Source organism: Macaca nemestrina, chromosome X (assembly GCF_043159975.1).
Source record: "Macaca nemestrina isolate mMacNem1 chromosome X, mMacNem.hap1, whole genome shotgun sequence".
Classification (NCBI taxonomy): domain Eukaryota; kingdom Metazoa; phylum Chordata; class Mammalia; order Primates; family Cercopithecidae; genus Macaca; species Macaca nemestrina.
In genome coordinates, this window is record NC_092145.1 from 141,220,830 (window position 1) to 141,234,756 (window position 13,927).

At 43.2% G+C, this 13,927-nt stretch overlaps 1 protein-coding gene across 5 annotated transcripts in view; it reads left to right on the forward strand.

Moving 5' to 3' along the window:
- The window catches only part of LOC105478285 (mitogen-activated protein kinase kinase kinase 15), a 149,533-nt gene that overhangs the window by 16,581 nt on the left and 119,025 nt on the right, over positions 1 to 13,927 (forward strand). For 4 of the 5 annotated variants that reach the window (XR_011618369.1, XM_071088995.1, XM_071088998.1 and 1 more), the window contains exons 2-3: positions 9,070 to 9,209; positions 11,476 to 11,499. Coding sequence is in view for 4 of the 5 variants with exons in the window: in XM_071088995.1 (XP_070945096.1) it covers positions 9,070 to 9,209; positions 11,476 to 11,499 (164 nt within the window). In the remaining variant the exon portion in view is untranslated. The remainder of the gene's footprint in view (positions 1 to 9,069; positions 9,210 to 11,475; positions 11,500 to 13,927) is intronic. The other variant, XM_071088997.1, reaches the window with a different exon arrangement.

The following is a 13,927-nucleotide window of genomic DNA, read 5'->3' on the forward strand; positions in this document are numbered from 1 at the left end:
TCCATTTATCACATTTCACTTGTTAGTGTATATTTTTATACATTATTTAAAATCAGCAAAGTTATATAGTAAAATAAAAAATGCAGGGCTCAGATCCCTTGGGCAGTTATCATGTAGTGGGGTTGCCTTATACGCCTGCAGTTTGTAAGGAAAGTTTTCGAAATTTTGAGATTGGAGATTGCATCCTAACCCCATTCCTTGTCCTGTGCAGAGGAACTCAAACTTGTGCTGTTTGATTTTGAGGTGTTTTGTCATGTAGTAGTAGGAATCAGAATATAATAAAATATCTCTGCATCTTATCGACAATGCTTACTATAGCACCAGAATGTCCTAATGCCAGCCACGTCGCATCAGCCCAGTTCTAGCCATACAAGATGCCTTGTGCGGCCATTAATGTTGAGAGTAAAAGAAATGTAGAATAAATGGGACAAAAAGGAAATGAAAATTGTTGATATCGTAAAGGTGCTTCATTGGCCTCCAGTAAATCCCACCAAATATTTTGCCACCTTCATTGGCCTCCAGTGAATCCCACCAAATATTTTGGTTGAGCTGGAAGCAAAGACCATTTTGATGTTCACAGTGATTATCATTGGCTCTTACAAGGCTAAAGTTTTAAGACTTGTTAGATGGGTTTATTTAAAAAATGTGTTATCTGGGCTGGGTGTGATGGCTCATGCCTGTAATCCCGGCCCTTTGGGAGGCTGAGGCGGGCGGATCACTTGAGGTCACGAGTTCGAGACCAGCCTGACTAACATGCCAACATGATGAAACCCCATCTCTACTAAAAATACAAAAATTAGCCAGGCGTGGTGGCGCATGCCTATAATCCCAGCTGCTCGGGAGGCTGAGGCAGGAGAATCGCCTGAACCTGGGAGTCAGAGGTTGCAGTGAGCTGAGATCATGCCACTGCACTCCAGCCTGGGCAACAGAGTGAGATTCCATCTCAAAAAAAAAAAAAAAAAAAAAAAGTGTTATCTATCCTGAGAATGAGAATCCTGCATCCAATGTGCTTATCATTCCTAAGAAGCAAATAGATAAGTTTTATAAAGCACTCTCTGGCTATGGAGTGCTTGATGCAGATCATAAACTCTACACATCCCTTCTCAAAGGACCACCTACAAAAAAGGAAATGAGAAGGGGCAAGTTCCAAGCAACATGGCCCCTGTATCAAGCAATGAGTCACCACTCCCACAGGCTATGGGGACAGATACTGCTGAGGAAATGTATAGCACGGAATGGGTGGAATCAGCAGCCAGGCGGAAGTCTGAATGCTTAGTGATGATCTTTAAGGAGCTGTTGATTTTGTTAAGGAGAGTGTATTATTGTGGGAGGAGTATACGTAAAAGCGATGGTTCTCTCAAGCCAACTGACATTCATTTTAACGAGATAATTGGAGAACAAATTAAGAAATGCAGGGGCTACTTACTGTGATTTTGTCACAGTAACAGGAAGGCTCAGCGGTACCCCTGTCAGGGTCTGCAGCGTGTGGCTGCAGTACATCAAACTCTGCACCACTCTAGAATTGCGCACAGTTTGAAGGTGATGCGCGACATGGACCTTTCGAAAGAAGAGGTTATCTACTGGTCAGAAAAGGCTTCTCAGAATATGTCTCCAAAAATTTTGCTACAGAGTCATGTCAAAGCTTTCCCTTTAGAAAAGGGTTGAGGAAAGCTGAAGAGGAATCTTCAGATGACGAAGATGAAAATACTGGGATGGTGGCCAGGCGTGGTGACTCAAGCCTGTAATCCCAGCACTTTGGGAGACCGAGGCAGGTGGATCACTTGACATCAGGAGTTCAAGACCAGCCTGGCCAACATGGAGAAACCCTGTCTCTACTAAAAATACAAAAAAATTAGCCTGGCATGCGGTGCACACCTATTGTCCCAGCTACTCAGGAAGCTAAGGCACAAGAATCACTTGAAACTGGGAGATGGAGGTTGCGGTGAGCTGAGATCATGCCGCTGCACTCCAGCCTGGGCAACAGAGTGAGACTCCATCTCAAAAAAAAAAAAAAAAAAAAAAAAATTGGGTGGTGTGTTCACAGGCTGCCAGGGAACCCGGAGTTGAAACTGTGAAGTGTGTTACAGCAAGGATGATGACAATGATATCAATACCCATGTATTTTTATTTTTTTAGGGATGGGATCTCACTCTGTCCTCTAAGCTGGAGTGCAGTGGCACGATCATAGCTCACTGTAGTTTCAAAGTTCTGGGCTCAAGTGATCCTCTTGCCTCAGCCTCCCAAGTAAAACTATTGATAGCATTTAAAGTGAAGAATGCAGTCTATCTTGCAGTGTCATGCTGTGTATTTTTTCTGCATTGTCAGCTGGAAGAGCAATGTGTATGTGCAAAAGGTAAAGTGGCTTAACTCACGCTGTAATGTATATTGCAAATATTTCACTGTGAGTGGTCTGAAATTAAGCCCAATGAGCCCATTCACCTCAGTGAGTAAAATGTATTTGGCTTATATGTGCTGCATTTCTTTTGGAAAAACTGGTAGTGGACACAATCACACTTACATAGTTCAAAAAAAAAAAAAAAAAAGACTTACTTTCAGTCATTCTTACCAAAAAAATCTGATACTGGGAAGCAAAAGATAGGAGGCCAGGTAGTTTCCTGATGTCCTCGTGCCTCCCCTCCTTCCTCCTAGTTAAAACTCGATGCCCCAGGCAACGAGTACCCACCCACTATGACAGTTGGTAAGGACTTGCTGATGTCCTAACACTGAATTGGTATGTTGGCTCCTTCTTAAGATATTGGAAAATAAGATTTAAGTGACACTTCAGGCTGGGTGTGGTGGCTCAATCCTGTAATCCCACCACTTTGGGAGGCCGAGGTGGGCAGATCACTTGAGGTCAGGAGTTCGAGACCAGCCTGGCCAACATGGGGAAACCCCATGTCTACTAAAAATACAAAAATTAGCCGGGAATGGTGGTCCTTGCCTGTAATCCCAGCTATTTGTGAGGCTGAGGCAGGAGAATCACTTGAATCCAGGAGGCGGAGGTTGCAGTGAGCCGAGATCGTACCACTGCATTCCAGCCTGGGCAACAGAGCAAGAGTCCATCTCAAAACAAACACACAAACAAACAAAACACTTCACAACTTTCTTCATTGACTTGACCTGACTATGTCAGAAATAGGCAGCAGTGAATAAGTAAGATTTAAATTATGGTAGGAGTTAGGAGAAGTGCCTTCTGTCCAGCATATCTGGGCTTTTTTTTTTTTTTTTTTTAAGGTAGCTTTTAGGTAGCTAGCGCTGTCATATGTCCAATCCAATTTTTGTTTTGAAGTCTTTGGTCAAAAACTTATTCTAAAGTCTAGCACTTTTCGTTTAGACAAAGCCAGTCTTACTTTCATAATTTCTTTTTTTCTGCAGGGAGTTAGATAGGCTTAAGGATAACGTGGTGTATATTTAAAGACTGGCATGAGCCAGTACAGTCACAGAAGTACTATATGGTAAATCATTTGCCGTCATATCACTTTGTTGAGTAATGCTTTGCTTCAGAAATCAGATACTTTTAAACCACACTAGAAAATTAGTTTTATGTATTACCCATAAAACATTTAGCAAAAATAGTATTCAAGATAGTATTCAAAAGTTTTCAACGAACTAAAGTCCTATGCATCATCTTTCTTATTTCATACTAGTGTGTTTCAGAGTCCTTGTCATTAACCTCATGCTTGAGGTCATTGTGACTGGTTTTTAAATTACACTTTACTGCTAAGCATAGATTTCAACTGGAACCTTGGCTTTTTGCAATCTTTGATGTAGTATCTCTCTCTTCCTCCTCTCTCTCTCTCTTAAAAAGACAGAGTCTCATTCTGTTGCCCAGACTGGACTACTCCTAGGTTCAAGTGCTCCTCCTGCCTCAGCCTCCAGAGTATCTGGGACTTTAGGCACACACCACCATGCCTGGTATCACTTCTTAAAGTTTGCTAAACCAAGATAGGTAGGATGGATGTGTGTGCCTGCCTCAGGGTCAGAAAAGATGGTTTGTACGATACGTGCTTTTTCCCTGAAGCTGGCCTGCGACAGTAGGAACTGGAAGGTAATGGTTGCTAGGAGCACAGGGTGTATTTGGGAATGAAAATCTGAATTTTATCTCTTCCTTTTTATCTGTGATCTTTTTGCTTAAGATTTAGCCTGATAGATAAATTTGTTTTGCCCCCAGGTAGCTGAGTTTTACAGTGTGTCAGGAATGTACTAAGCCTCATCAGGGCATCGGGGAACACAGAACTTGGGGTTGGGAAAGCTGATTTTGAGTCCTGACTTCTTCATGCTGTACTTGAGCGACCTTGGACGAGTCTGTTAACCTCTTTGCACTTCATTTTTCTACCTGGGAAGTGAAGCCAGTACTTGCCCTGCCTGCTGGGGTTCTGAAATTCAACTGAGACGTCTGTGGAAGTGTTTTGTAAATGGCAAAGCATGTGACCACGGTGGTGATGAAAGGTTTTAGGTAACTGGTGCTCTCTTTAGGGATAAAGCCCTTTTCTCTTTGTATGGAATAAAAGTTCCAATCTGGTGTTTTATTACAATTCACATTTATAAATCAGATGCTAAATTCATGTTTTAGAAATTCTGAAAATAAGCCAGTTGCCTACGGTTTTGGTATAAATCCTCAAAGTGAACTTAGTCTACTGGCCTGAGTGACAAATGTCAGGCAAAAATTTCAACTTTAGATTCGAGGCAGTTTTCCTGTTGAACATGAATTGCTCAGAATTTGGTTTGTTTTGAGTAGCAGTATTAATATGTCCTCTTTTCATTGACAGTGAAAAGTCTCTCCCAATCATCGGTTAGGCCAGTGCGTCCCGGCACAGAATGTTGAGAAGGTAGAGGAAGGAAGGAACTCATGTCGCTTGATCAAAATGGAATCTTCTTGGCCACAAGTTCCTCTGCCATGTTCAAGGTTGCCTGTGAAAATGGGCTGCGTGACTTCAGGACTACTGTCCCTATCCTCCCTTCTGCCCCTTTCCGCTACTCCCCTTTGTCTGTTTCTATTTGCTTCCTTGCCTTTATTAACTCATTATTAACAGTCACCATGGCCTTGGAATTAATGTCTATGTTGCTACTTTTTCATAGCATCACTATGACACATACAACTTTTTTTTTTCTTTTGAGACCGAGTTTCACTCTTGTCACCCAGGCTGGAGTACAGTGGCACAACCTTGGCTCACTGCAACCACCGCCTCCCAGGTTCAAGCGATTCTCCTGCCTCAGCCTCCCAAGTAGCTGGGATTACAGGTGCCCACCCCACGCCCAGCTAATTTTGTGTACTTTTTGTAGAGACGGGGTTTCACCATGGTGTGTAGGCTGGTCTCGAACTACTGACCTGAGGTGATCCACCTGCCTCCGCCTCCACCTCCCAAAGTGCTGGGATTACAGGCGTGAGCCACCGCGCCTGGCCTGAAACATACAATTTTTAATGTAGATAAGTAAGAGTCCAGGAAGCAATCCTATAGGCAGAATGTGTGATTTACTCAGCTGCGCTGGCCGGTTATCTTGACTAAGCAAATGTCTTTGGGGAGTGGAATTATCCATTTGAGAGAAGTTGATCAGGCTGGGTTGCAGAGTGATTCCTCAGCACAGACGTGCATCCTTTCGTTAGGAGACGACCTCTAACGGGTACATTTGACTCAGAGTCTTCTGCTAAAAACTCTCATGATTATTTAAAAATATTTTTAGGTGAGACATTGATACTTTATTTTTTTCTTTGAGTTCTCATCTTTTAGTGATATATCCTGAAATATTGGGGAATAAAACAGTATGGTGTCTGGTGGGATTTATTTTAAAATAACACAGGGAGGAAGGGGTGGACGTTGTGGTTAGTAGTAAAGATGAAACAAAGCCAGCCTTGAGTTGGTTGTTGTTGAGGTGGGAGGTATGGAGATTTCATTATACTATTCTGTCTTACTTTTTATGTATATTTGTAGTTCTGCATAATAAAAAGTTTTAAAGAGGCCAGGAGCAGTGGCTCACAGCTGTAATTTTAGGACTTGAAGAGGCCGAGGTGAGAGGATTGCTTGAGGCCAGGAGTTCAAGACCACCCTGGGCAACAGAGTGAGACCCCATCTGTGTTTAAAAAAAAAAAAAAAAAAAAGGGTAACCAGGTGCAGTGGCTCACGCCTGTAATCCCAGCACTTTGGGAAGCTGAGGTGGGTGGATCACTTGAGGTCAGGAGTTCGAGACCAACCTGGCCAACATGGTGAAACTCCATCTCTACTAAAAATATACAACAAAATTAACCGGGCATGGTGGCACATGCCTGTAGTCCCAGCTACTCTGGAAGCCAAGGCACAAGAATCACTTGAGCCTGGGAGGTGGAGGTTGCAGTGAACCGAGATCGTACCGGTGCACTCCAGCTTGGGCAACAGAGGGAGGCTCTGTCTCAAAAATAAATAAGTAAGTAAAAATAAAAAGTTAAAAAACCCAACCATAGGTTTCCCATTGCCTCAAGGAAGGTCCAGCCCTCCGTCTCCAGGCTTGTTTTCTGGGGTGTTCTGGCCTGAGGAAGTGATCCATGGGTGGCCTTCACACTTACACCCTGACTTGCTGCTGACCCCTTGCACTAGCTGGCTTCTGTTCCTGCACCGCCCTTTCCTTCCCTTTGATCCCCTGCATCCTCATCCCATTTGCCTGCCTAACTCTTACAGAGCCTCAGGTCATGGACAATATCCCTTTCCCCGGACTTCTGTGATTGCCCTCCACTCAGGTGTGGATTATGTACCCTCCTGGGGGTACTCTGTTCACTGTTTCCCTCATTTTGGCTGCCCTCACGGTGATCCTAACCATCCCCTTTCTTCTGGTTACCCACATTGTATTGTAGTTGGGTTTTTCTTTTGAGGGAGGTGATTATGCCCTGTTGATACTTCTGTCCCTGGCACCCAGCACAATCCTGCCATACAGCAGGCAATCCATAAATAAGAGAATGAAAGGCCCACTCTGGGGCTTAGCGGCACTTGGCCTCAGGTTCCCAGCGCCTCCGTACAGAGCCAGCAGTGTCTGGTGCTGATGCACTGCTGCGTGCCTTCATGTTTCTTCATGCCCTTGTTCAACTGGCCTCTGTTCTGTCCCATTGGGATTTTCAGTGACTTTCTAGGAGTCACAGCAGTGCAAGCATGAGTTTGGACACTGCATTCCTATATCTCCACTGCACATGGTGAGGAAGCTCCCGTCAAACTTGGAACTCTTACATCCTCTAGAATGTTTGGAGTTTTGAAATGGTGCCCCATACTGCTAGGCATAATGTAAACATGCTCATTATTTATGGAAGAAGTTGCTCCTCTGTTTAGAATAGGTCTCTATTACAGGGTGCAACTCTAGGGTGCATTTTATTTTATTTTTTTTAGTTTATGAGACAGAGTCTTACTCTGTTACTTAGGCTGGAGAGCAGTGACGTGATCACAGCTCACTGCAACCTTGACCTCCCAGTCTCAAGTCATCCACCCACCTTAGCCTCCTGAGTAGCTGGGACTATAGGCACGCACCACCACACCCGGCTAATTTTTTGTATTTTTTATAGAGATGGGGTTTCACCATGTTGTCCAGGCTGGTCTCGAACTCCTGAGCTCAAGCAATCTGCCCATCTCGGCCATGCCTGTAAGTGTTGGGATTACAGGCATGAGCTACTGCGCCCGGCCAGGGCACATTATATGTCAAGCTCATGGTAGACATGTGAGCCAGGAGCTATGACAGGACTGTTTTTTGCAGCAGTGTGAAATACGAAATGAATAAAAATCTGTCACACAACAGAATTCTATACAGAAGTGAAAATGCATGAACTGGAGCTAAGTGCACAAATTGGTTGAATGCCACCAAAAAATTGCAAGCCGAAGAATATATGTACAGTGCAATACCGTTTACATGAAGTTCAAAGACGTACAAAACAGCAATACACTGTTAAGGAATTTGTGTGTGTGTGCGTGTAATGCCTATACATGCCTGTACATATTGTCTTAGTCTGTTTGCTATAACATAATGCCTGCACATGGCTTCTAAACAACATAAATTTATTTATTTGGAGACAGAGTCTCACTCTATTGCCCAGGCTGGAGTGCAGTAGCACGATCTCAGCTCACTGCAATCTCTGCCTCCCGGGTACAAGCAATTCTCCTGCCTTAGCCTCTCGAGTAGCTGGGATTACAGGCACCTGGCACCACGCCCAAGTCATTTTTGTATTTTTGGTAGAGACAGTTTCACCATATTGGACAGGCTGGTCTTGAACTCCTGACCTCAGGTGGTCCACCTGCCTTGGCCTCCCAAGGTGCTGGGATTACAGCCATGAGCCACTGCACCCAGCCAGAAATGTATTTCTCATAATTGTGAAGACTAGGGAGTCCAACATCAAGGTGGTGGCGGACTCATTGGCGAGGACCTGCTTTCTAGTTCATAGACGGGACCTTCTCCCTGTGTCCTGGAATGATGAAGGGGAAACCAGCTCTCCAGAGTCTCTTTTATAAGGGCTCTAATCCAATTTACGAGGGCTCCATCCTCATAACCTAATCACCTCCCAAAGGCCTCATCTTTAGGTACCATCATATTGGGGATTAGGTTTCAATATATGAACCTTGAGGGGAAACAAACGTTCATTCTATAGCACGTGCGTGGAGCTGATAAATACATAGATCCAGACAGAAGTGTTCTCTGGGCAGGAGGGAGGAGATGTGATTAGAGAGGGGCACATGGGACCCTGAGTGCAGGTAACCCTCTGACTTAGGCTACACAGAAGGTACATGGTTTTTCATTGCATTATACTTTATGCCTGATATATAAGCTAAGTATATTCTTCGGATGTATGATAAGTCATAACAAAAATAACATTAAAAATCCATCAGCAAGTTCTAAGTGAGGTTACATTCCCAGCACTTTGAAGAAGAAAGAGGATTCAAAAAGATTCTTACTGCGTTTCTTCCATAGTTCATAGGGTAATTTTAATCAAATCATTCCTTATTTTACCTAACAGGCTGATGACAGAAATACACATTGCTATAGCTCCCCACTGGTGATCACCAGTGAGTAGATGAAGTAGACAGATCATCTCCCCTAATCCTGTCCTCTCCTTGTTCATTGCAGATGTTGCTGTGGTAGACATGAGTGATGTCTCCAGACAGCCTTCCCTCTTCTACCATCTTGGAGTCCGAGAAAGCTTTGACATGGCCAATAATGTGATCTTGTACCATGACACCGATGCCGACACTGCTCTCTCTTTGAAGGTACAGGGTATTGTTCACATTCTCCTGAGTACTTCGTTTTGGGAAAGCAGAATTATATGTCTAGCTGAAATGCCACAGTAGTACAGGAAGTTGGAGAAAAACAAAGGCTTGTTTGTGCAATTCTTTCCTTCCCACCACAGGTTCTAGTTCACACAGATGACTTCCTGGCCACTTTGTGAGCATCTGTGCTACAGTCATACGTGTGCAGGCAACTTGGGCATTTCCAGGCTCGTTAGGGAAGTGGAGGCAAACACTCCTGTTAGTTTCAATTGAAGCAAACACACTGTTCCGAATTCCTTCGTGAGCTGTTGGATCCAAACCTACACATAAAAATCAGTTCTCAACTTGGATAATAATATGAAGACATTGAACAGTTACTGAAATGGACAGAATATTTTAGCATAGACTCAATTAGTCTTTGATGTTATTTTCCCCTAGTCTGAAAGCAAAGCAAAACTGTAAACATGTGTGTTCCTGCACGACTCATTCATGGTTAAGAATTTCTAAAATGTATTTTTGCAAGTTTGGTACAAGCTTTTTTGGATACTATAGTATTTTTTAAAAATGCTTATATTTGTATAGTGGAAATGTTTAACATGAGTTATTCCGAAATTCAGTGGATATTGATATTGTTGAATATTTTAGTCAGAAAATCCTGGCCTATGTTAAATCATTTTAGAAATAATGGATTAGTTTGTTTATAGCAGTGCTTCTTGGCCTTGAGTGCACTTCAGAATTACTGGGAGAGCTTGTAAATATCCCCATGCCTAGGCCTCACCCCAGACCAGTTACTTCACATAATCTCAGGGATGGGGGTGGGACCCAGGCATGGAGATTTTTTTAACCTCCCAAATGTGCAACCATGGGTGAGAACCAATGGTTTGGAGAGTCAGCCTTCGCAGACATCATTTCTAAAGGTTCAGTTCCCTCAGTGTTAAAAATCACTGGTAGAGAGTAGTAAAATTTTATGCCAAAGTTGGACATTTTCATTGTGTTTCTTGAGATTTAATATTAACTAGGTTTTCAGGGTTGTGTAAGGATTTGAGATTATTTCCTGGTAGAAATACCACCTGCTTGAGATGTGTAACTTGTATGTGCTAAACATCATATATACTTTACATAGATATGTACTCAGTAATTATGGCAAAATACTGTTATTTTAATAAGTCATTTGTATGACAGTGAAAGAAGAGACTTTTATTAGTGTACTTCACATTGTAGAATAGTTTCCCCAGGGCGATAAACCAATGCAAATTACATTAGATATTTAGATACTGACCTTTTCTTTTACTGATTTTCACGAAGGTAGTTAGGCTTAGGAATATTTAGAACTTAGCAAGTATGAAAGATATAGATTATTAACCTATATTTTGATGAAAAACGTGAAATTAGAATTTTTTTTTTCCAATTTAGGACAGTTTCTTCAACTGTGCCTTAGCAAAGCCCTCTGGAAAGTTTTATGGACTAGATGTTTTAATTTTTAATGATACAGAAAATTATTTCCTAAAATGGAAATGGGTAGTCAGTTATATCTAACACCAGAAGCAGCAGTTTGCACTTGTTATCAGGAAATAAAAATCTCAGAATATATAAAACATGTTTTACAGGGCAGCTGTTTGATTATGGTGTTTTCTCCCCCTCTGGAAGTGTTGGTGCGTAAATGAGACAGTCAAGAGCTGCCTAATTATCATACTACATTTACTGACTAAAATTGTTGTCACTGAATTTGAACATTCCTAGATTGTTGTAGCGAGGTGTCAGGAATTCTTCTGCCAACACCCTTTCTGTAGGAAAGCTGACCGTGGTGTGGCCTTCACACTGATTGATTCAAGAAATGGTTCCAGACCTGGGGATAGCACAGTGCCTTCTAGGCCCTTCCTTGCTATCATTGACATTCTTTTCTGGGAAGGCAAGATGAGGGCACTCAGCACCCCAAACCTGAAGCTCAAAACATCTTTTGGGCAAAAGCATTGGCACTGTTCTGGGGAAATCCTTATAAGCATACATGCCCTCTAATAGTTCCAAAGGCTAACCAGTGGTGATCAATTTTCTCTGGAATATGAATGTTGCAATTCAGAGGTTCACTGTGTTTGAAGCTTTTGGAGAGGGAGGTTTTACATGATTAATTCTTACTCTAAGGTGGGTGCTTTTATGTGATTAATTCTTACATGGTTAATTTCTTTTATAGAGGGGAGTACTGGCTAATGCTTATGGAAATTAGCTGTTTTGAAAAAAAGCTATATTCATTTTTTCTTTTTCTTCTCAGGACATGGTAACTCAAAAAAACACAGTAAGTATTACATTTTCAGAATTTTAATTCTGAAATTAAATGTAAATGTCAGTTTGTAAAATGCTTGCCTGAAAATCATCCAGGTAGCAAGATGACTTCTAATCATGCCTGTGGGTTGTGTTTCTAAGGAGGACAGCTAGAAATCTCCCTGTGCCTCAGCCTGCCAGCCCCAGGCCCCACTCAGCCATTGAGGGTGTGGGCCAGAAGGCAAGGCCAGGCAAGAAAGTGTATGTTCTTCATTACCTGCTGGGACTTTGAGCTGGAACCTTCTGGGTGACTCCTTCTGAGCTGGGTCGATGTTCCATGGACCACCAATAATCTTTTTGCTGGAGTCAGTACCTCCCATACTTCCCAAGCAGAGTTTCCCTAACGATGCAGGAACGTGAACTTGTATGCCAGTTAATATGGGGCACAAGTTTCTTGCCACAAATGGAAAAGAAGTGGGATGGAATTCTACTTCCTTCTGTCCCATTTATGTACTGAAGTCTCCTGATTTGGCTTAAAAGTTCTGAAATTACATAGTTTTATTGCCACGTTGGTTTGAATAGTATAATAAAATCACCACCCTAAAAATGTTTTAAAAGGATCTTGGCCTTGGAAATGTTGCCAAGGTTATCCTGTACCCTCGAATGCACCCCAAGCTGCCCATCCCTCCAGACCTATGGCATTGTGGTTTGAGAAACCATGACCTAGACTCAGGACAGGCCCTTGGTCCCTCTCCTTAGAGCCTTAGTCTCCTTCCTGCTAGCCCTTCTGGAAGGAATAGGCCTGCGGACTCTCTTCCTATTCCAGTTGGAGTTCCTAGGAGAGGGAAAAAAGGGCCCAGGAGGCAAAGCTGTCCCCTGGGCACCCTCTGCAGAAGTCCCCAGGACACTGACAGAGCGCCCCACCTGTGATAGAAGTTTTAGAAACATAGCAAGTGGTGTAGTGCACATAATTACTATTGGAGCATGAATTTTATAAGCAGGCCTGTAAGATAAGGCATCGGGTGGTTTTAGATTCCTTTTGGAAAAGAAGTGGGACCAGGCGTGACTTTTTTTTTTTTTTTTTTGAGACTGAGACAGGGTCTTGCTCTGTCGGCCAGGCTGGAGTGCAGTGTCATGATCTTGGCTCACTGCAACCTCTGCCTCCCGGGTTCAAGCACTTCTCCTGTCTCAGCCTCCTGAGTAGCTGGGATTACAGACACCTACCACCACGCCTGGCTAATTTTTGTATTTTTAGTAGCGACAGGGTTTCCCCATGTTGGCCAGGCTGGTCTCGAACTCCTACCTCAAGTGATCTGCCCGCCTTGGCCTCCTAAAGTGCTGGGATTACAGGTGTGAGCCACCACACTAGGCCTTGATTTTTAAAATTACCTACTTTGTGGAGAAATGAGGAAGAAGTTGAAGGAGATTGGGCCTGAGGCCCAGGAGGTACAGTTATAGCTGCAGCCCTGTCTCTAAGTAACACTGGGCAGTCAGTTGTTCCACCCCTGCCTAGGCCTCAGGATCCTCAGCAATAAAATGAGAAATGTTGAACTATGCTGTTTTGCTCATTGATACGTTCCAGCCCTCAACATCTGTGGTTCCATATTTGTTATACAAGCAAAAAGATGTATCCTGGATTTAATGCAAGAAATGGCTATGAAATGCTGATTCCTTAAAACAGCAAGAGTTACGTTGAGGCAAGGAGCAAGGAAGACAACTCGTTTTCTTTCTCCATTCCTCACTGTTGGATGCATCAGCACTCAGAAATATTCTCTCCTCCAGGAGACTTGGTGTCATGCTGTTACAATTCCACTACATACCTCCCTTCTGGTGCATTCTCCCTCTTCCAAAACACCCAGGAATTCCTTAACATTCTTAGTAATTCCAAGCATACCTCGGCACTATTCTTCCTAGGTATTTGTTTGTTTTTTAGGAATAAACTTACTCTAAAGCAGTGGTCCTCAACCTTTTCATTACCAGGGACTGGTTTCATGGAAGACAATTTTTCCACAGACCAGAGGTGGGGGATGGTTTCAGGATGAAACTGTTTGACCTCAGATCATCAGGCATTAGATTCCCGTAAGGAGCACGCAGCCTAGATCCCTTGCATGCGCAGTTCGCAATAGGGTTTGCACTCCTGTAAGAATCTAGTGCCACCAATGATCTGACAGGAGATGGAGTTCAGGCAATAATGCGCGCTCACCCACCGCTCACCTCTGCTATGTGGCCTGGTTCCTAACAGGCCACTGACTGGTACTGGTCCATGGCCCCGGGGGTTGGGGACCCCTGTAAAGGATTTGGCAGCTAATCTCTTTGCTATATTTGGCATTATGTTAGAATTTGGTGCCCAGTATTGGTCATTATGCTTGGCAAGATGTGAAAATTTAGAGCACTCAGAAGAATAAAAGGATCCTAGGTGACGTGATGAGTGGAAAATCGCCCCTAAGAGGAAAAGCTAAAGG